Source organism: Sciurus vulgaris (assembly GCF_902686455.1).
Source record: "Sciurus vulgaris genome assembly, contig: HiC_scaffold_182_arrow_ctg1, whole genome shotgun sequence".
NCBI classification, from domain to species: Eukaryota; Metazoa; Chordata; class Mammalia; order Rodentia; family Sciuridae; genus Sciurus; species Sciurus vulgaris.
This window is the reverse complement of record NW_027632871.1, coordinates 1,946,506-1,970,851: the sequence shown is the minus strand read 5'-3', so window position 1 is coordinate 1,970,851 and position 24,346 is coordinate 1,946,506. Positions and strand designations below refer to the sequence as shown.

The 24,346-nt window shown below is 34.1% G+C and overlaps 1 protein-coding gene and 2 pseudogenes across 3 annotated transcripts; 2 read left to right on the top strand and 1 right to left on the bottom strand.

Annotated features, from left to right (window-relative positions):
- Window positions 1–237: 237 nt before the first annotated feature.
- On the bottom strand, window positions 238–3,984 carry LOC306652409 (zinc finger and BTB domain-containing protein 11-like). Its single transcript, XM_079125320.1, has one exon. It carries the CDS (start codon window positions 3,845–3,847, stop codon window positions 1,910–1,912), a length of 1,938 nt encoding a protein of 645 aa, XP_078981446.1. The 5' UTR covers window positions 3,848–3,984; the 3' UTR covers window positions 238–1,909.
- An 8,287-nt stretch (window positions 3,985–12,271) lies between these two features.
- LOC306652393 (ras-related protein Rab-5C-like) lies at window positions 12,272–12,988 on the top strand (annotated as a pseudogene). The gene has a single exon. The product of its transcript is annotated as a ras-related protein Rab-5C-like (transcript).
- A 2,524-nt stretch (window positions 12,989–15,512) lies between these two features.
- On the top strand, window positions 15,513–17,220 carry LOC306652390 (ras-related protein Rab-12-like; annotated as a pseudogene). The gene has a single exon. The product of its transcript is annotated as a ras-related protein Rab-12-like (transcript).
- Window positions 17,221–24,346: the final 7,126 nt, after the last annotated feature.

Below are 24,346 nucleotides of genomic sequence, written 5' to 3'. Positions count from 1 at the left end.
ACTTCATAATCTAAAAAAGTGTACTTTGTATATATGTTCCTTTCATTATTTCCTTTAGAACATACCATGAAAATAGTAGGTTAATGAGACTTGTAAGGAGGGGCATAGTTATTTTTTATTAAACCACTATGAATAAATACATAAGAAAAAATATAATTAAAATATCATAATTTATTTATTAAATATAAAAATACATTTCATAGATTACACAATAAGAATATTTCTTTTAAATTAACATTTTTTTTTGCTTTTAAGCAAGATTCAACATCTTTTATTTACATATTTATGACATACATTAATTATCTTATACAATTAACTAAATCTAATTAACAATGGTGAAAATGGAACATAAAAGACACAATTCCAAATTTTAATAGATTGAAATACTTTTTCACTAACTGAAAGATACAGTAAACAAGCAGCCATTATAACGTATGGGCTGTATGTTGATTCACTTCTTAAAACTGAAAGTCAGCCACACAACTACCAAAACAACAGGGAATTTGCAAATGCAAATATTACATATCTAAGTATAATGCATGCACAGCTATCACATTTATTCTTTATCCATAAAGCCATTTTTAAAGTAAACTGAAATAAGCATCTGAATAATATATGTACATCAAGGCACATTCTTTTCTTGTGCTTTAGGAATGATTTACATATAATTTGCTTATATCTTAATTTTATACCTTATAACAGCTTCTAATACCTAAAAGCTTCATTTTAACAATTATAGTTTGAATGGTAGTTTCCTAGAGAGAAATGTGGCATTTCCCCATGGTTATTTTGAAAATCAGAAAGTTGGACAGCTTAAAGAGGCAAGAATTTAAAAATCAAACACATGTATTAATTTAGTGTTGAGGTAACTTTTCAAAATATTTTCAACAATTTGGTAGGACCATAATCCATTAATTTCTTCAAGTAGTATACTATGAAGAGGGCTGCACTGAAGAATTTTCAATATTTGGAAATTACTGGACAATTATGAGATATCCACAGGACAACTGTAGATGTCTATATTGCTGTCTTATTTCTCAACTTCAGTTTTTCAACAAAATAAAACAATTAAACATGATGCAAAAGTTGAAAACATGAAACGTAACTTGTTCATTCTTCAATAAAAGAATGTGGGGTTTTTTTGGTCTTTATTTATGTTCCTACATTATCAAGGAGAAACTGCCCATCAACAATTTTATAACAGTACTCTTTTCTTATTGTCAATTACCTGCCTTGAAGAGATAGTACAGTAAGGCTTTAAAAGGCATCTCATGCATTTTAATGGCATATTAAAATTAGCTATTTATTTATGGGTTTCCCATATTGTTAAAAATATTGTGCAAACTTGATTACAACATGTAACTCATTAATAGTGCTTTAAAACAGAATAAAGAACCCCTGATGTGGGGTTAAAATAAATAGTAAGAATCACAGATCTTAAAGTATTTTAAAAATGTAATACACCTATGCATCCTACTGAAATGCTTTATATTAGGATTTGCTTTTTAATTCACAAACAGGGCAACTGAAATCACAGAACCTCTATATGTTGAGAATAAAACAGAAGAAAAGCTAATTGGTGCAGCCTTTTAAACTCAGAATATATAATAAAATAATGTCAAAATACAAATGATACTGTACAGCTTTAAATTTAGTACAGTTGTTTACAAACATTAATTCATAAAGGGCATACCATGATAAACTATTACCATCATATAGATTTGTTTTCAATTTCTTTACAGTAAATGGACTTTTCTACAGAACTCAGTGGCTAGAGTTTAGAAATGTCACCAACAGCCCAGAACCTTGACATATATAAACTCTAAGTGGATAGTCACATGAAATTGTAAACAAATGTTCTGTGAGTTCAGTATAAATATGATGTCTCTTCTTTTTGTCACTACTATATTCATTCTGCTTCTGAAATATGTGCCACCTCTACTTCAACAGTTTGAATAGCTTCTGCAACTTCAGATAGCTTCTGTCCTTGCTGTTGGGCCAATACATAATTAACCACTTGCATAATACTTTGGTCAGAAAGCGTAGATACTGATGGACACTCTTCAGTAGCTGCAACAGCTTCAAGAACTTCCATGGTTTCTCCTGTCACCACCACAGTCTCAAGTTCTTGAGGACCACTGTTTTCTTGTTCCTGCATGTCTGCAGTTAAGATGCTAACAGCATGTTCCACTTGAGTTCCTTGGTTATGAAACTGAAGTGTGTCTTTTTCCAGCATAATTTTGCAAGGCACATAGTCTCTGTGGAATTTAGTCATATGTTTACGAAGTGTTCGAGCATCTATGTAGGCTTCACTACACACAGGACAGACATATGGCCATTCACCAGTATGTGTTCGGACATGGCGTTTCAGAGATCGGGCATCAGCCCAAGCTGCTCCACATGTTAAGCATTCAAATGGCTTAACTCCTTCATGGTTGTTCATGTGTCTCCTATACTCTCTCAGCTGAGTGAATTTTCTTCCACATTGTTCACATATTCGTTCCAGATTTTGCTTTGCTCTCCCTTTCTTCCCATGGGTGGCTTTCTTTACATGTCTTCTGAATAAAGCTTTTTCATAAAATTCTTTGCCACATATATTACACCTGTAAGGTTCAGTGACAGAATGAGACTTCACATGGGAATACCAATCTTTCTTCCAACTATAACACTTATCACAAAATTGGCACTGGAATGGTTTTACACCAAGATGTTTATTCATATGCTGGCGAAGATCTCTTGCTTCAAAGAAACTTTTCTCACACTGAGTACAATGATAGCCTCGAACCTCAGGCTTTGGTTGGTGTTTCTTTAAGTGCTTGCTGAGTCCAGAGCCCCTGTGAAAAGACTTTCCACAAACTGAGCAAAAGTACTTGGACTCTCCTGTGTGAATACTCATATGTTCTTGAAGACTCCATTTGGTAACAAATGACTTAACACATAGTTCACACTGGAATTGCTTTTGTGATTGATGGAGACTCTGGTGTAATTTCAGACCATGTTTATAGATAAAAGTCTTTCCACAGACCTGGCAAGCATGCGATTTTACACCTGTGTGCTTTAACATATGTATTCGGAGAGAATATAATTTAGGTAATGTTCTTCCACATATAGAACAAATAAATTCTCGTTTGGTTCTGCCCTTCTCAGATGATGTTCCTGATGCTTCGTTAGATGTGGAATTGGATGAGGATGATGCCGGTGCATCCTTTCTAGTGTGTCGAATAAGGTGTGCTCGCAATGAGGCACTGTACTGGAACTGTTTTTTACATAATGGACATTTGTAATCTCTAGCTCTTTCATGTTTCAGTGTGTGCATTATAAAGGCATACCGTCTCTGAAAAACCATTCCGCATTCCCCGCATTTATGGGACACTTCTTCAGCATTCTCTTTAGAGTCCCTTTTTGGCTGTTTCATCTTTTTCCCTCTTTGAACTAATTTCTGGGCTACCTGTTGAACCGCTGACTTGGGAATGGTTTTTCGTTTCTGATGCTTTTTCTCCATGCCTTTGTGAAGTCGGACATACCCCCCTTCATTAACAGAACGCTGCCGAAGCCTGCTTCTGTAAGTATCATCATCAGGTCCAGGGTCTGTCTTTTCTGTTGGTGTAACTAGATTTTCCTGATCCTTCAAAGGTTGGCCCAAGTTCTGCCTATGTTTTGAAATGTCTTCAATACAGATTTCTTCAACTGATGTATCATTTCCCATATCACTGTTCTCTTGAGAATTACCAATTATATTCTCTTTTGAAATTTTAAGATGAAAATTAGAAACTATGCCATCTTCTCTGATGTTTGAAGTTTCTAGTTCTGACTGGTTGTTTTTTGTTACTAAATCATCAGACTCCATTTTAGGATGGGAATCAGTTATACATCCTACAGATGACAGAGCAGATTCAGCTGCTGAAGAAACCTGAGGCTCAGGCTGTCGTCCTAGCCCTCCATTCTGCTCAGCTTCTGGCAAGTCTCCATTTACCAGTTGTACAATTTCACTTTGCATCATGTGTATGATGTATCAGGGCCTGATTATTTGAAATTAATAAGTAAATAAATAAAACTTCATCTCAACAGTGTTTGAGAGATTTATAGTGATGGTTACAGCTGCTCAAATTTATTCATTAAAATAATTTTCATCAGCAACTCTATGATATTGTATTTATTCATTCTAATTGTTGACAGCTATGTGAATAGTTTTCAGTTATATGCTATTATGGATACTGTAGCTGCAAACATTGTTTTATATAGCATCTGTTGCAAAAGTATGAATTCCTTTTAGTGATTTATCTTTAAAAATAATACCTATATACATATATAAGTATTATAATAGTAGTTACTTTATAATTTCAGATTGAGAAAAGCTTTATAATCATTACTTGAATTGATAATCTATAAACAATAGTTTGGTTACTTTTTAAAATTATTTTAATTGTAAACAAATGGGGTACAACTTATTTCTCTTACAGTTGTAAACCTATAACTTAAATTATAAACCAACAGGAAAAAAAATCATTAACCCCCCACCCCAAAATTATAAGCAATGCTTCTTCTACACAAAACAACTCATTTTTAAACACATGATGTGCTCCTGCCAACTCATTTTTAATTGGACCAATAGAAAAATAAATATATGGACATGAATGGGAGCTATTTTATTCTACCACCTTCCCCAGTTATGGTGGCAGAGATCCTAAAGTTTGACAATACCCTATGTTGGGGTATGTAAGGAAAAGTTCATGGGGTAAAAAGCATATGTAGCTGATAAGAGTACACTTAGATAGAATTTCTTTGAATAATCACTCGTTAAAATGCATTATAAACTCAATAATTTGATTGCTAAAAATTGCCTTTTAGACACATATGCATTTTCAAAAAGAACTGCTAAAAGTAATTTATGACATTGTTTATAATATCAAAAATATAATTCCACTTTAAGCATGGGTGCACATTTAATATATATCAATATAATAGCATTTTATGCCTAAAAATAAGAAAACTCATTAAACTCAATATGAAAATATCACTATCATTCTTTGGAAAAAGAAGCTACAGGATATTGTGCATAGTATGTAACTGTTTTATTTGTAGCAAATAGAAAAAAGGCATTACCTCCTTGAATTTACTTTTACATGAATTAAATGTATATATATATATATACCCTGATAATATAAATATATACATGTATATATGTGTAGTTATTTGTACAGAAGAAATACATTTATGTTAATAAATGTATAAGCCCATGAATTTTTATATTTCAGTCATTTGACATTCAAATATCAATTAACCTGTCAAGAAAACTATGCTTATCACGTTATAGATCTTTTCTTGGGCTGTGCTAGCCTGATAAATGATATTTATATAGATCAGCACTTTACCCAGTTGGCTATACAGGAATATTTATTCAACCACAGAATTCTTAGATTTTAGGATGATTCCGTGACCAAACTCTCTGAAGAAAAATATGCAGATTATTGAATTTTTTATTAATCATAATGATAATAATTGAGTTCTGACATCAATGGTGAACAACCCCAGAAGAAGGAAAGCAAGAGCCATCAACACAAAATTAATTTAACTTCATGAGAAGGGTTCTCATATGTTCAGAACCAAAAGGTCATTCTCTCAAAATGGTTCTGGCCCTTTAGTTCATAACTGCTTCCATGTGCTTTCTCTTATGGTCATCTGGTTATATGCAGAAGTGGAAGGAGAGAATACAAACTCAGGAGGATTCAGAGTATTGGTGAGGCTCAGTAAAGAACAAAGAAAAAACAAAGAAGGTGTGAGTCTGGAATGATGCAAAGTTCAGACCAGTGCAATTTAAAAACTTTATTCTAATTAGAAAATTATATGCACTGAGTATAAGTTGTTCAGCAAATTTAGACCGATAAAGGGAAAAAAATAACATTCCTAAGCCACCATTCATGAAATAGCATGAATGTAATATGTAAGAATTTGTGAATTGTGACAATATAGTATTTTATAATTTTACTTACAATTATGTAATAAATATTTCTGATGTGAATACTTAATTATAATGCTAACATTGTTTTTCATATGTATATAACTATAATTGAAATAGTCAATCTTTTATTTTGAGCACTCATAAAATATTTTGTTTTCACTATCAAAAGCAAAATTTTGATGATAAAATTTTATAATTGTGTTCATGGAAGTCCAATTGTTATGTTAATATGTTGTAAAGTTTCAAAAGAGTTTTATTTAAGTGGGATGCAAAACAGATATTTTAAGAATGTACTTAAATTTCAAATTCTTGATTGTTTTCTTTGCTGTGAAGAAGCTTTTTAGTTTGATTCAATCCCATTTGTTGATTTTTTGATTCTACTTCTTGTGCTTTAGGAGTCTTGATAAGGCCATCAGTTCCTAAGCTGACATGATTTGGGCCTACTTTTTCTTCTATTAGGCACAGGGTCTCTGGTCTAATGCCAAAGATAGAAAATCTTTGCCTCTTGCACTTTAGAAAGGATACATAAACAACTCAAAAGATGTTAAACCAAATAACCCAATTAATGGATGGGCAAAGGAACTGCATGGAACAAATATATGAAATATGTTCAACATATCTAGGAGTTAGAGAAATCCAAATTAAAAGTACACTGAGATTTCATCTCACTCCAGTCAGAATGGCATTTATCAAAAATGCAAGTAACAATAAATGTTGGCAAGGATGTGGGGAAAAATGTACACTCATAAATTGCAGGTGGGATTGCAATATGGTGCAACCACTCTGGAAAGCAGTACACAGATTCCTCAAAAACCTTGGAATGGCAACACCATTTGACCCAGTTATTCTACTCTTTTATATATACCCAAAGGGCTTAAACTCAGCATACTACAGTGACACAGCCACTTCAGTGTTCATAACAGCTGAATACACAGTAGCTAAACCATGGAACTAGCCTAGGTACTCTTTGACAGATAGGAAATTTGGTACAAATACACGATGTAATACTACTCAGTAATAAAGAGAAATAAAATTATGCATTTGCTGGTTAATGGATGAAGTTGGAGAATATCATGCTAAGTGAGATAAGCCAAACCCCAAAAAACCAAAGGCTGAATATCCTCTCTGATACACCCATACTAACTAACAATATGTGTGGCTAGTAGGGAAGAATAGAAGTACTTTGAATTAGACAAAGAGGAATGAAGGGAAGGGACAGAGAATGGGAATAGGAAAGATGGTAGAATGAATCAGATATCACTTTCTCATGTGCACGTTTACATGACCAATATAATCTACATCATGTAAAATCAGACAAGTGAGAAGTTGCACACCATATATGTATACATGTTAAAATTTATTCTGTCATGTATAACTAATAAGAAAAAAATGTACTGTAAACAATTTTAGGGCAGTTTTAGAATCAAAGGAAAATTGAGCAGTTAAGTATAGACTTCCTATAAATTTCTGCCTTTATACTCTTGCAATCTTCTCTAATATTGGCATGTCACACCACAATGATACATTTGGAACATGGACCATTGTCACTCAAGTCTAGAATCTTCAAAAGGGTTTGTCTTGTGTGTTCTGTGGGTTTGACAAATGAGTACTGATGTGTTCACCATTATCGTATCATACAGAATAGCTTCAATGCCCTGAAAGTCCAGTGTGGTCCACCTATTCTTCCCTTTCTCCAAACCTCTGGAATGACTGACCTTTGTACTATCTCCATAGTTTTGTCTTTTCCAGAATATCAAGTGGTCAGGATCACAGAGCACATAGCCTTAACAGATCAACAATTTCACATAGTAATAGGCATTTAAATTTTGTCCATGTCTTTTGATGGATTGAAGATACATCTCTTCTTAGCACTTATATTCTTTTGTATAAATATAACATTATTTGTTCATTAATTTACTTGCTGAAGAACATCTTGGTTACATCCAAGTTTTGGCAATTTACAAATATTGCTATTGTACACATTTGGATGCAGGTTTTCATGTAAGCATAAACTCTCTTGGGTAAATACCAATGAAAATAATTACTGAATTTTATTATAAAAGCATGTTCAGTATTGTAAGAATTTTAAAACTCTCTTCCAAAGTGACTGTACTACTTTAGAGTTTTATGACAATAGTGATTACTTTTGCTTCACTTTCGACATAACATTTAGGTTTGTGTTTTGGGTTTTGCTTCTTCTTCATAGATGCATAGTGATGTCCAATTGTTTTAATTTGCAATCCCATGATATCACATGATGTTGACTATTCTTTCTTATGCTAATTTGTAGATTCTTAGCTGAGGTGACTCTTCAAATATTTTGTGTATCTTTTAATTTTGTTATGTTTATTTTTGAACTTCAAGATTTATTTGCATATTTTAGATAACAGTCCTTTATCAGATTTATATTTTGCAAACATTTTGCCTTATCTGTGGCTTGTACTTTTATTCTTTTGACAATGTTTTTCACCAATATGAAGTTTTGTTTTGCTTTCATTTAAATGATGATGAGCTTGTTAATGATTTATTTTATGTATTGTAGCTTTGGTATTGTATCTCGTAGGGGTTTCTGCCATGCCCTGCATAGATGAGAAAAGAGTTAACTGCCAGAGGATGATGTTGGCTATAAATCAATTAATTATGAATAAACTTATCTAATCAATAAATACACAAGAGCCAATACTCTTCTTAAATGAAAGGAGGTGTGGCAGATCAGGCCATACCAGATCTGTCTTCTAACAACATGGAATAGCCCATCAGTCCTTTATTTATAGTCACAAAGATAAAGTGGTCTGGAACTGGAAGAGCTGCTTCTGTGATGAACAGGATTGGTGGATTAGGGGAGTCAATTTGCTCAGGGAAACTATCATAGAACCAGACAGGGAATCACTCCCACACAGTGCCACATACTGCCCAGGGCTCTGGGACAGTCCTTAGTGGCTGCCATTTCCTAAGAGTCAGGCCTCTGGTTTCCATGGCTAAACCACATCTGATTCTGCTAGATAAGAAGGGCTCCCCACGGTATTTAAAATATTATTGCCAAAATTTGAATCATCTCAATTTTCTCCTCTGTGATCTTCTAGAAATTTTAGAGTTTCTCCTTACATTTAGGTCTATAATCCTTTCTGTGTTAATTTTTGTAAAGTGTGTAAGTTCTGTCTCTAAATTTATTTATTTTTGTGCAAATGTCCAGTTATTCAATTACTTGAAAAGGCTAATGTTTGATGAATGAATTACCTTTGATCCTTTGTCAAACATCAGAAGACTATATTCCAGTGAGTTTGTTTCTGGGTTCTCTTATTCATCCAACTATTCTTTCTTACAGCAATACCATACTGCCTTGACTACTGCAGATCCATAATATGTCTTGAAGTTGTGTAGTTTCAGTATTCTAACTTTGGTTTTCTTGAATTCATGTTGTTGAATTTAAAAGTCAATTTCAGAAGAACTGATTTTTTAGCAATATTGAGTCTTTTAACCATGAATGTGGAATATTTCTCCACTGATTCAGTTCTCTGAATTATTTCATTAGATGCAATTTCTCCCATAGAGACCTTGGATATATTTTGTTGCATTTTGTGGGTGCTAGTGTAAATACTATTGTTTTTAATCTCAATTTTCACTTTTTTTCCTTAAAATATAGGAAATAAAGAACTTTCTAATATTAACCTCATATTTTCCAACTTTGTTATAATTGCCTACTCGCTCCATTATTATTATCGTTGGTGTTATGATTTTTCTACATAGACAATTATGTCACCTGCAAAGTTTTATTCTTACTAGTTATTTCCTTATTTGTCCTAATCTTTAGCTAGGATGACATAACATGCTGAAAACCAATATTGAAAGAGTACATTCTACTTTGTTTCTGAGCAAAAGTTTTTAACTTTCTCAAAGTTCTTGTTTACACTTGATAGTATTTTTTAATTCTAAAATAGAGACCCAGACATTTTCAATCATTTTAATTTTCTGATTTACCAGTGAATTTAAGCATATTGATATATCTATATTTACATTTTATATACACATTTTGGTGAATTTTTTCAAATTTCATTTCTTTACTTTTTATTGGTAGCCAGAGGACTTTTGTGAATCACTAAAAATACATTTGAAAATCAATATATATTTTCAGTAATTTTAATGACTACTGACATTATTAAGACAAAAATTTAAAAACCTGTAATTTTACTGCTTAGAATAACCATTTTCAATATTCACATATATACACTATTTTAACATTTAAATTATATCATATATATTCCATATAACCTAATTTTATATGCAAATATGGGGCAACTAAAAAATCTCAAATATTCATGAATCATTTAAATTTTAAAACAAAGTCTTTCCCCAGTGATAAATTATATTATGAAAATTTAATTATGAAAACTGGGATATTTTACCATTTAAACTTACTTTAGTTTTTTTTTTTTTTTTTTTTTTGTATCAGGAATTGAACTCAGGGGCACTCAACCACTTATTCACATTCCCAGCTCCATTTTGTTTTTATTTAGAGATAGCATCTCACTGAGTGGCTCAGCATCTCCCCATTGCTGAGGCTGGCTTTGAACTCATGATCCTTCTGCCTCATCCTCTCCCGCTACTGGGATTACAGGCATGTGCCACTGCACCCAGTTTAGGCATAATTAATTATATAATTGATTAAAAACAATCAGTGAATTAGATATTAACCACCTATTTCTAAAAAAAATCCACAATAAAGTACACTTCTTCAATTCAGTAATTTATATCAATTTTAAAGATGAATCCTAAGTAAGAATTTTCTGTTCCAGATATAATGTCTAGTCAATAACAGGCACTTGAAAAGTGGACAAATAATTTAATAAGCAATAAATTAATTGCTGGAGAATGGATACATTCTCATTAAAATTCAGGAGTTCCTATCACCAAACTAATAAACTGTATTTTAACATTCCACTGATGGAGTAGGTTAAGACTAATATGGGTATAAACAACAGAAGGTAGTAGTCAACACTATCATTATGTGAAAATTATTTGAAAAATCCAAGGAATGTCTGAAAACTATTAGAATTATAGATTTCTATATGTGAGCATATATATGAATATATACCAATTAATAAAAATTAACGAGAATATATATGAATATATATCAGTTAATAAAAATTAATCAAATAGAGATGACAATAAAAAAGAAAAGCTTAAGTAATTAAAACTATTTTAAAGTAATTAAGTGTTACAAAACACTTGAAATAAAGTTAACAATGAGCAAGGTAGTCAATAAGAGTCTACTTAAGAGAGAAACTGTGACAATGAAGACTTGTATAAATTTTTTCCTTGATAGAAACATTGATTATACTGAAACACATCCGAGGGTCCTCATATCATCTGTGAATCATGAATAACTTTAGTCTATTTCTGTGCTCCACCTTTATTAACATAAACATAAGCATGGATGACAAATTGTTGCATTTCAGTTTGAAACCAAAGTTACCTCCTGTTGAAGTCTGAGCTAACCTACTTTTGCCTACACAAGAAGCTGATATAAATTTTGTTTTACTGTGTAGTCAGGGCAACATTTCTATCCATCTTTTAACACCAAAGTCATACCCATCTCCACCTTGATACTCAGTAGGCCATGAAGAAAACATTAATATAGGAGCAAGTCTTCAGGTGAGAGAGGGAGAGAGAGGTCGAAATAAGAAAGAGAAGACACAAACTCTGCCACAATCTTTGAACTTGAATCAACTTCATGCTTCACCTATCATTTATTTAAAAACCCCAATTTTCTTCTCATCCCCTAATTAGAACATTTATAAGCCAGTTTTCTTTTTCTTACTTGCTTCCCATTGGAATTTCACCTGAAAAGAGGTTCTAAGTTGAAATTGCAGAATGAAAGGATAGAGTGATGCCCCCACTTCCCCTGAACCTGTACAAGGAGACATCATCTTTGTCATAGGGTTCATATTTAATTTTAAAAGGGCACACAGTAGATATTTATAAGGGATAGTTTAAGTGAAGCAGAAGTGTATAATAACACGGATATCACGTTGGGAACTTGCATGAATCAGTCTTCTTCATTTCTCTAGTGTAGACAACTGCATGAAAACACAAAACACTTAACCATATCATCTTCAAAATGAGGGCACTAGTAGGACTTGCCTCTTACTGCTATGATACAGATTAAAGGGCTTATTATCATCATGAAGAAAAGGAAAATATTGGGAAGTGGAGGCCGGAGACTGGGACACATCTGGCAGAAGAGAATTGGAGTCTGTATGAGCCCTGGCCCCAAGTATCATCACCGCCTGGTAGCCTCGTTGGAAGCCCCTCCCTACTAAGTGCCTCTCTGTGTAACACCGGCCCCCACCCCCACTCTCACTGGTACCACTACAGGGGGGCCGGCCATGGGGGGTTGGGGAGGAGCAGCACGACTCAACCGACTAGCTGTTGGGAACAAGATCTGTTTTAGCTGGTCCTGTGAGGGGAGACTGCAGTGGGAAAATCCAGTCTTGTCCTCCGCTTTGTCAAGTGACAATTCCATGAGTACCAGGAGAGCACGATCAGAGCAGCCTTCCTTACACAGACTGTCTGTTTGGACGACACAACAGTCAAGTTTGAGATCTGGGACACAGCTGGAAAGGAGGTAACACAGCCTGGCCCCATGTACTACCCTGGCAGCCCAGGCTGCCATCGTGGTCTCTGACATAACCAAAACAGATACATTTGCAAGGGCCAAGAACTGGGTGAAGGAGTTACAGAGGCAGGCCAGTCCCAACATCATCATTGCACTCAGGGGTAACAAGGCAGACCTGGCCAGCAAGAGAGCCATGGAGTTCCAGGAAGCACAGGCCTATGCAGATGACAAGTTTGCTGTTCATGGAGACATCAGCAAAGATTGCAATGAACATGAATGAAATTTTCATGGCAATAGGTAAGAAGCTTCCCAAGAATGAACCTCAGAATGCAGCTGGTGCTCCAGGAGGGAACTGAGGGGTGAATCTCCAGGAGAACGACCCAGCCAGCCCGAGCCAGTGATGCAGCAACTGAGCCCCCCTTGCCTGCCACTGTCCCCACCTCGTCCACCTGAATGACCCAACTGGAATTCACTCTAACCAATTGCACTTAACAACTCGGGCCACCACTGGGGGCAGGGGTGGGGCCCATCATGATTTCTCCATATAACTTTGATCCTAGGCTGGAGGGAGTTATTCCACCTGCACATTTCTGTACAAATACTAATTCGATTTTAAGTCTTAAGTCACTTTTTAAATATATATGATCTGCTCTTCCCACTTCCCCCCTTTCTACTGTACTCTTCCGTTTGTCCTTTGCTGGTAGTAGCCACATGCTCCAGCCCCTTCCCCTTGTCTGTGGGGTCGGGTCTCAGAACAACCCTTCCTTTCCCTCTTGCTGAAGAGCAACCTTAGCAAGAGAACCCACAACCTTAACTTGTTGGGAGTGGTCTTAGTCTGGGGTGGTGGGCAGGCCCTGGACTGGGAAGGGGACAGGTAGCTCTTCCCTCAGATGGCTGTCATCAGACTGCAGCCCCCTTTCCACCCAACTCCCAGCTGGAAGAGAAACTGCAGCATTATTGCAGCATCATTGTGACAGCCACACATCCATTGCCCATGAACCCTCCACCCTCGGTCACCTGACCTCTGGCTCTGAGCCCTGTTCTGACCAAATCAGAAGATGAGTATTTGGGGGTGGGTGGGTAACAGGGGGGAGTGGTAGGGGATGGAACCAACTTTTTCTGCATTTTGCATTGTATATTTTCTTCAACATGTAACCAATCAGTATCTTATCAGTATAGTTAGACAATCGATTAAAAAAAAAAAGAAAGAAAAGGAAGATATTTTATCCTCTGTTAAGGCACTATCCTCTGTGAAAGAGGAATAATGCTGAAAAGAAATGGAGAAGGGACATTTAGCTGCCAATATAAAAGTAGGCAAAAGATTATAAAAAAAGAATTAAACAAAGACATCCAAACTTTTTGTATGAACTAAGATTGCTACAAAGAAATGGTTTCTGTACCTTTGCGAATATACAGAGAACATAGAAGAAATAAAAAACAAATGTACAATTATATATAATTTTAGAGAAAAAGAGATGTCAAGTAATCTTATATTGTCAGAATTGCATTATCAAGAAAACAAGTTTAAATTAAAGACATTTTAGAAACTTGAGATAATTGCTCAGGTAATAGCAATAATAGCTTAATCTTAAGAGACTCTTTCTATAAATAAAATTCCCTAGGATAATTTTATAGGCACAGACAGGCACAAACACACACACACACACATGCACATACGCAGAACTGGAGGTGTAGTTACAGGTCTATATCTCAACCTTTTAAATAGTAATGCCCCCCTTTATGGTGCATATCATATTCTCACACTAAGATATGAAATAAAGCTTAATGATTCTGACAGTGTGCAAGCTAATTGTGTTCTTGGTGATTGAATGTTTCATAATTATCAAAGCTGGGACAGTCTCTACTTATATGAGTAATGTGAATTACTGAATTGAAATTCTCAGAAATGTTTTTCTACTGGTAAGGGTTTCTTTGAGTTGCATGCAGGAGACCATCTTGGAGACCTCTCTATAATCATGAATTATCTGCTTTTTTGACTAGAATGTTTCATGAGGCTGCTTCAAAATCTCTTCCCAATACCACAGACTCCAGTTGCTACAAATTTGCAGCACAAGGAACAAGTCCTACCTGATTGCACTTTCATTATCATCCTTATGTACCACCCTTTGTAATTAAAATTTCCTCATATTGATGGGACTCCTTGTTCTTTCTATCGGCTATTTTTTAGGTTAGCCTCTATCTTATAGGTAAGCAAGACTTTTCTTGGTTTTCTTTTTTTTAATTATTTTTTAAATTTATGATTTTATTTTTCTCTTTCATATGAAAAATTAGAAAGTAATGAGTCAGAGACTTGGTTCAAGTAATAACATTTAAGAATGTGAGGATCTTCCTTAGAATATGAATTTTTCCTAAAAATAATATATACTATATTATATATATATATAAAATATATTATATAAGAAGGGTATAGTTGAAATTTATGGCCCACCACATCAGGTTCAACCACAAGAACTGGATCCTAATCAGAATACATTATACTCTGTGTATATATAACATGTCAAAGTACATTCTACTATCATGTAACAAAAGAAAAAAGCTCTAAAAAATTTGTGACCCCAGATTACATTACTAAGAATGAAACATATTTGCATATCTTGGTATCTATGCTTTAGTCTCTTGGTCTTCGAGATGAATGTAGTTACATCTGTCATAGTTTCCTCTGAGCTTGAAGGATTATTACAGAAAAAGCACTTAAGAAGTATGAATTTTGCTTTCTCCTCTCCCAGCGCCGGCGGCGGGGAGCGGCACGCGGGGATCGGGCCGGCGGCGCAGTTGCAGCTCGGAGCCCGCGGGCCGCCGGGGCCGCTCGAGTGGACCGACGTAGGGTTCAGCTCGGGTCCGAGGCCCCGCGTGCGGCAGAGGCCGAGGGGTCGTCGGGGCCCCGGGGCGAGCGGCCGGGGCGCCGGCGGGCGGCGCGATCAGTATGCTTGCATGGATCCCGGCGCCAAGCTGCAGAGGCGTGCCTGGGGCAGCGGCGGCGGCCTGGGCGCTGGCTCCCCTGCGCTGCCCGGGGGCCAGGCGCGCCGGAGGAAACAGCCCCCCAGGCTGGCGGACTTCACGCTGCAGGTCATCATCATCGGATCCCGCGGGGTGGGAAAGACCAGCCTGATGGAGCGTTTCACGGACGACACCTTCTGCGAGGCCTGCAAGTCCACCGTGGGTGTTGACTTTACAATCAAAACTGTAGAGCTAAGAGGAAAGAAAATTCGATTACAGATCTGAGACACAGCAGGTCAGGAGAGATTCAACAGCATTACCTCAGCTTATTACAGAAGTGCCAAGGGGATCATATTAGTGTATGATATCACTAAGCAGGAGACATTTGATGATTTGCCAAAATGGATGAAGATGATTGATAAGTATGCTTCAGAAGATGCTGAACTTCTCTTAAGTTGGAAATAAGTTGGACTGTGAAACAGACAGAGAAATCACCAGACAGCAAGGTGAAAAGTTTGCACAGCAGATAACTGGGATGGGATTCTGTGAAGCAAGTGCCAAGGACAACTTCAATGTGGATGAGATATTTCTGAAACTTGTTGACGATATTCTGAAAAAGATGCCTCTGGATATTTTAAGGAATGAGCTGTCCAATAGCATTCTCTCATTACAACCAGAACCTGAAATCCCACCGGAATTGCCTCCACCAAGACTGCATGTCAGATGCTGTTGATTTGCTACTTTGGAGACAAGGTGGAAATGATTCCTGAAGAGGGGAAAAAACATTCTATTCTGCACTACAATCATTTTGACAATTTCCTTTCGCACTTTGTAATCCAAGTCAGAGCTATACACTAACTTGTAAATATGCAAATATGCAATCCTGGGTAAGTTTGGATTATAAATTATATATTTCCCTCCAAATTATATTTCTTTCATCCCTAGTACACATACACTGGGAAACATAGTACTTCTAATATGAAGAATGGGAGAGATGAAAGGTATAATGTTTCTTAAATAATATAATTGTCCTTGTTAATTATACTATGAGGACAGAAGATATTCTGATAAGAAGAGAGAATGTGGTGCTTTGCTTACTGTTTTAAAGAAAATTTGTAAAACTAACGACTTTTGAGGAAAAAATAAACTATTTTAAGTGCTTTTTTCTTTATTTATAAGACATTTCCCCAGCTGTAGCATCTTTGGAGTGTTTCTGCCATAAAGCAAAGCTCCATTCATAGCTGTTGTTGAAGGTTATTTATTAATGTTCTGTAATGATAGGATATTCCTAGTTAGAGGTTATTTTGACTTGGTCCTGAGGCCACAGAATCTCTCATGGTTTCCTGATAGATGTACCCTATGCTTTTAAGAACAACAAGATTCAAGAAAGAAGTGTTTTTGAAACTATAGAAAAAAGATTTTAAAACAACGCTGCTGTCCTAAACAAATCTTGTTTAAAGGAATTTTAAAGAGATACATTTTATTATATCAAAGAACATACATGTATTTGCCTAAACATTCTGTATCTTTGTAATGATAAAACTTTTCCCCTTTATGGTGAAGCCTATTCCTATTAAGCATAGACTGTGTTCAATATTTGTTTTTTTTTTTTTTCCTTTTTTTTTTTTTTGGTCTGATAATGAATTTGTGAACTCTATCTTTGGTATATCTTTTATTAAACTGCACTGTTTTGTTTAGTCAAGGTAAAAAAAAAGAAGTATAAATTTTTAGAAAACCTCAGGCAGCATATTAAAATATCAGAATATTATTAGTATATACCATGGATGATACTGATTAGATTTAAAACCTTGTTGTAGATTATACACCTGCTTTGTATTTTAACCAGCTTTTCTCCCTTCCTTGATAGTGGATGTTTATAGGAACCAAGGTGGTATTAGGTAAACATTTGTGATTCAAACTATATATGTTGTGGAGATGTAGAATACATAAGTCAACCATTTTTAAAAACTTAATGGAAGAAACATTTCAACCTATGCTTTAAATGTAATGCTTAGATAGCCATCTGAATGAGAGTTAGTGATTTTAAGTTTAAAATTATATATTTATGTTTGAATTCTGTGAAAAGTTCTGAATGTTGTAATAACTGAATTCATAATAATGTTATATATAGATAGAGAAAGAGAAAAAGATGCATATAAACACTCTTCTGTTTTGAAAGCCACCGACAGAGTTAAGAAATCTTAATAATGCTTCATGTGGAACCTAACCCTTAAGTATCCAGCAATGTTATTGCAGCATATTCAAAATTAATCAGCACAATTACAAATGATGTCTCCTGATTCCTTTATAAATTCTACCCAGTAATATGACTCTTAGGATAAAAATTTAGAAAACACACACTTGTAATCTCTTGAAAATATGAAAATTCTACACAATTTCAACAAAAGAATGCACTGGCTTCCAGTGATATATCCTTAAGGGGGGGGGGAAGCTATTTTTCTGAAATAACTACAATGGCATTCATTGTTCACAACTCTCTCATAGTTAGACATTAATGTGAGAATGAACTAGGGGTTTCCTAATTCATCTTCATATTTCTTTGTATGATATTATTCTAACACTTAAGTATGGATTTGAAAAATGTAAAAAGGAGCACGAATCAATTGTAATTTTTGCTACAAACATTCCCCTTTGGAAAGTGCAAATCATTAATCCCAGAAGGTCAGTAAATGATACTTATTAAAGTATAGGCATTGGAGTCAGAGAGGATCAGGAGTAAATCTTAGCTTCCACACATACCAACTGTGTTGACATCAAAAGTTAAATCTCTGTCAGTCTCCATTTTCTAATCTTCTCTGCAATGATCCTTACTTCCAATGAAAAATGCTAAGGTCTAAACAATGGAATGGGATAACTTATCAGGTTCTTATAGTAAGAACTCAAAAATAATAGCTATTACTTATTAGTTTTCAAATATTTTAAATTACCAAAGTTAAGCAACAAATATTAATGCACAGCATCATTAAGTGAGTTCACAAAAATAAACTAGCAGTCAAGATCCTTTACTCATACAATTACTTTTTTATATGAAAGGAAACAACAAAATTGGAGTAGGTATATATAAATATAGAGCAAACATTGCAAGGTTGTTTCAGTCTAATAGAAGAATAGAGGTATTTGATATGAAATAAAAGAACCAACAAATACTAGCTTATTATTAGGACTGAATATTAAATGTGTATTTTATAATTTAAAAATAATATTTTCTTTTTTTTAAGTTTCTTTGAGCAGAAACTGTGACCTTAAATGAAAATAGATTTTATTATTTTAAGACATTAAAATATATATATATTATATATATATAAAACATCTGAAAATTAAAATAAGGGAACTATCAAGAAGCTGAAAATATATGTAGCATAAAAATGAGTAACAGAGGGCTGGGGATATAGCTCATGCACAAGGTCCTGCATTCAATCCTCAGCACCACAAAAAAAAGAGTAACAGAATGAATCAAATTATATTGAACTACTTATTCATATCTAACAGTGTATGCTTTACTATATTCAAGTAATAGTGCTGTTAACATAAGCAAGAAAAAGCAAACTAAAACAAAGAAACAAAACTTAGCAGGAACCAATTCTGGAATGAAAGAATAAAAAGCTTCAAAAATTTATTCCTTTAAAAGCAATAGAAACACTGGAAAAAAATTGTCAGAATCAAATTTTCACAACTCTCAAAATACCAGAACAGAGACAGCAACAGTAGTAAATATAGCACCAAAGTGAGAAAACCAAATTCTAGAATTGCCATGTTTTTATTTTGATGTACAGTTTTCAACATATAACCAACAAAATTATTAATTATGTTGATAAAAGAGGAAAATAGCAATGAATAGGCAGTCTTTTGAGAAAGCCCAGACATTAGATTTTCTAAACAAAACTTTTAATTACCCATTACAATAAATATGTTCACAACTAAAGGAAACCATATCCAGAGAACTGATGGAAAGTGTGAAAACGAAATACCACCAAATAGAGTTTGGATAATTACATAGAAGCCACAAAAATAGACAAAGAGCAACTGTTCAGTTAAGAAGAATGATGCCTAAAATGAAAAATTCACTATAGGAAATCGAAAGCATATTAAAATTGGCAGAAAAATATCAACGATCTTGAAGAAGGTTCTGACATTACCAAGTTCAAAAAAAAAAAGAAAGAAAGAAGTGGTTAACAAATACATATGAAGAGTCATCAAGAATGTTAACATAAAGCAGAGTCATGGAGAAGATCAAGTGCAGCAGATAGAAAAAAAATTAAAGATATAGAGATCAGATTTTTTTCACATTGATGCAAAACATTAATCTACCTATCCAAGAAAGTCAGCATACTTAAATAAAATAAACTCACAGGCACATGCTTAGAATCATCAGTGCCAAAGTCTTCAAAGTCAAAAAAAGAAAGATAATATATAAGCAGAAAGAAACAACTAATTCATGTTTAAGGGACACTCAGTAAAACCAACAATGAAATTCCTACCAGCAATTTTGCAGTTGTAGAATTTAATGGAAGGGGAGGGGCTGGATTTACATCTTGGTAGTGAACTTGCCCATCATGAGCGAGTCTCTGGGCTCAATCCTTGCACTATGGAATAAAAGAAAACAAGAAAAGGAAGTTAGTGGAAACATATTTAAAACTTTCTAAATTAAAGACTATCAACTGAAATTCCATAAAATAAAAGCAAAAATGAACGTAGATTAAGACATTCTTAAATAAACTTTAAATTAGAAATAATTGCTAGAAAACATATTTCACAAGAAGTACTGAAATTTGTCCTTCAGTTTTACATGAAAAGACATAGTTAATAACTCAAATCTACTGAGGAAAATAAAGATCTCTGGCAGTACCTACATAGTTATATGTAAGAGGCATTGTAAGTATGTATTTATTTGTAATTTTTTCTAATACTGATTTTTCAATAGCTGCATAAAGCAATAACAATTCTTTGATTTTGAGTGTACCATATAAAATGATCTAGTTTTAAAAAGTATAATGTCACCAAGGAAAGGGGGAAGGGGACAACTACATGATAACAATGCATTTGCATACTTTTTAAATTGTTAGTATTAACCAATTAATTAATTAATTAAATGGTTTAGCTTACGATCTTAGTTGTAATCCCCATGCCAACCATTAAAAAATTAAGTGAAAAAGATGTAGAAAAGGAAACAAATGGGAATTAAAATACCACACTAGAAAATATTCATTTAACACAAAAGAAAGGAATAGTAGGGTGATAAAAATATGTAATGCATATCAAAATAAGTAATAAAATTATAGACATAAGTGTTCCCTTATTATTAATTACATGGGTTAAGCCACAATAAGATATCATTATCTATTTACTAGGATGGCTATGGTTTTAAAAATTAAAAGAAAGTAACATTTGTTGATGAGAATGTAGAATAATTTCAGCCTACATATATTGTTGTTGGGAATGTTAAATAGTACATTCTATAAATAAAACAATTTAGACATTCCTCAACAAGTTAAACAATACTGCAATACGATCCAGCAATCATATACATAATTATACCCCAAAGATCTGACAACCAATTTTAAACATAAATTTTATACATGAACACCCATATGAGCAATATTCATAGCAACTGAAGAAAAGACACAACTTCAAGTCCATCACCTCATGAATTGATAAAAACGTGGTGTATCTACAAAGTGAAAAACTATTCAGTCACAAAGAGGAATTATATACTGGTAATTGTTACAGCATAGATGAACTTTAAAAACATGTTAAATGAAAAAAGCCAGACAAAGTAAAAGACCACATATTATAAGAATATTTATGTGAAAATTTCAGAATAGGCAAATCCAAAGGGACTTGAAAAAAACTAATAGTAGCCAGGAACTAAAGGAAAAATGGATAACTGGTTAGAAAATTTGGGAATTTCTTGTTCGGCGATAGAAAGGTTCTGGAATGAGGTATTTAAGATAATTTAAAATTCTGATTGTACTGTCACTGGAATGTACACTTCAAATGATTTAAATAGTAAAATTTACAATGTATGTAGATTTGTATGTGATGTATGTGTGTATATAGATACACATATGCACATGTATGCACATATATAATTAAATTAAATAATGAAGTTAAAAATTCCAGCTAGAAGCACAACCTATAAGAATAGACTAAGCAACATGATAAAACTCTATGCCTTTTAAAGGCAATACACTTTAAACTCAAAGATAAAATAGGTTAAAATTTAAAATATGGAAAAAGATATGTCATGCAATCAGTAATAGTAATGAGCTGAATTAATAGAAACCAAATAGAGATTAAGATAAAAAAAGTTAGTAACAAGAAAGATGACAGCTTTTTGTTGTTGTTGTCTTTTTTTTCTTAAATTGGGGATTGAACTCAGGGACACTTGACTACTGAGTCACATCCCCAGTCCTATTGTTTTTTTATTTAGCAACAGGGTCTCACTGAGTTGCTTAGCTTTTGCTGAGGTTGGCTTTGAACTCATGATCCTCCTGATTCAGCCTCCTGAGCTGCTGGGATTACAGGTGTGTGCCACTGTACCTGGCAAGATGGGTACTTTATAATGATAAAAAGTATTGAGAGACACAACAAATATAAATATATATGCATATAGCAACAAAGCCTTAAAATACATGAAACAAATCCAAAAAATTATTGGCCTTTTGGAACCTTAAGTAAGTCAGTTTTTTGGTGAACTTAATGTGGACATTGGTGAACTTGTGTATCTTTATGTTCATAATGATAGGCTATTGTATTTTTTAAACTCCAATAGAAATGCTATTCTCTCTGATCTAAAAACTCATCTTTAGGGTAATTGTTCAAAGTTCATGAGGTCAGAGGAGCTAGCCTGGCATCTGGAATCTGCTGTTTCACAGCTGACAGATTCCAACAGAAGTGTATTTAAATTCTCTAGTAGACAATGTTGGGCAGGGAAAGGGAGGGAGTAGGGCTGGGTCATTAATATACAGGCTACTGTTTTTTAACCATTGACTGTGGGGTAAAGCTAGGGTGCCTAGACAAAACAAAGTCATTCCCTGTTTCTTTCTTTCTTTTCTTTTCTTTTCTTTTCTTTTCTTTCTTTTCTTTCTTTTCTTTCTTTCTTTCTTTCTTTCTTTCTTTCTTTCTTTCTTTCTTTCTTTCTCTCTCTCTCTCTCTCTCTTTCTTTCTTTCTCTTTCTTTTCTTTCTTTACTTATTTGAAGCAAAATAATTTTGAAAAAATATTATTTTTGACAAAAATGGGAGAAAATTCCAATGTCCCTAGCCACGAGAGACCAGTTCTGCTGAGCAGTGAATGGTGAAAACTCAAATTTGAAAAATTTGTGGAAAGGGAAAATTGGCTTTCTGTTAATTGGCAAGTGTTCTAGTGGGACTTTGTTTTTGATGGGGTGTGTTATGTTGTATGTACACACGAATGGACCACAGTCTCAATTGAGTTTATAAAATTCAAAAGGATGGTTGGTTAAATCTTGATTTTTGTTAATTTATCTCAATAAAAGCCCACAGGAACTCAAAAAAATAAATATTATCCCGTGAAACAAAAATGACAAAATTGAGCAGAGAAATAGGCAATATAACAATAAAACAATGGTGAGAGATATCAGTAACCTTCAACAATATATAGAAAGAGTATCAAAATATCAACAAGGAAATTAAAAAGTTAAAAAACAAATGCCAATAAAGCAACTAGATCTCATAGATAATCTACAAATTATTCATAGCAAAGTATACATTCTTTATAAACATGAAGTATTTCCTAGACAGCATATGTTAGGCCATAAAATATGTCTCCATGAATTAAAAATGCTTAAAATCATGCCAGATATATGCTCTTTTGCTTGAATAAGTAATATTAAAAAATCAACAAATGTTAAAATTTGGGAAATCCATGAATATTTGGAGATTAAGATACATAATCCTAAATAATCAAATTCATGAAAAAATATTTAAAATAATCATTATGGCATCTCAAACTTTAGTAGACATAACAAATGGTATGCTTAAAGAAAAATTTATATTTGTAAATGCCTCTGTTAAAAATAAAACTTGAGGTGGTAGAGGACTCCAATATGGTGGAGTAAAGAAAGGATGTACTTCCCACTTGCTCTGCCATTCAGAATTGAAATGACAAGCATACTGGATGGGTATCTGAAGAAAATACTTATAAATAATTATAAATTATAATTATAAATCCGGTGCTGTGAATGGAGGATAAAGGGAAATACACCTGAGCCCAGCATTAGTAGTTATGCTATGTAACCACAAAGATAGGAGCAGCACAAAGGGAAAGAGCAGACTCTTTGGGCACATAAACACCTGTAGAAGACAGTCTGTACCTAGCTTGTTACAAAGACTATACAGCAAACTAATGTTGGAAATACACTCTGTGTTCTCAACTTCTAAGCAAAGAACTGAGGTGGAGATCCAAGGAGTTTATACTATACTAAACTTTGTTCCTACAGGAAACTGAGTTTCTAGCAAATATTTCCACTCATGCTTACTGCATGACCTAAAGTGTACCTGACGAATCATGATTTCCAAACTAGAATAGTGGATCCGAGGTGATTGAAAACAGAGAAATGGAGGAGAGAGCAAGCTGCTTCCCCTTTGAGCTCAGTAGAGTGCACAACCAGCTGAAAAGCATGGGTAGGCATGATTACATTGGGATCAAGAGAGTTCAACCTTCTCTGTCTTTGAACTCTGTGTTGCAAACTACAAACTGAAAGGGATTGAGTAAGTGGAACAGGTGGGCATGATTTCATTGGCCATAGGCAAATGCCACCTGTTTTCCATT

Excerpts from the sequence above, each read along its gene's own strand:
- LOC306652409 (XM_079125320.1), bottom strand. The coding sequence starts at position 3,847 with ATGGAGTCTGATGATTTAGTAACAAAAAACAACCAGTCAGAACTAGAA.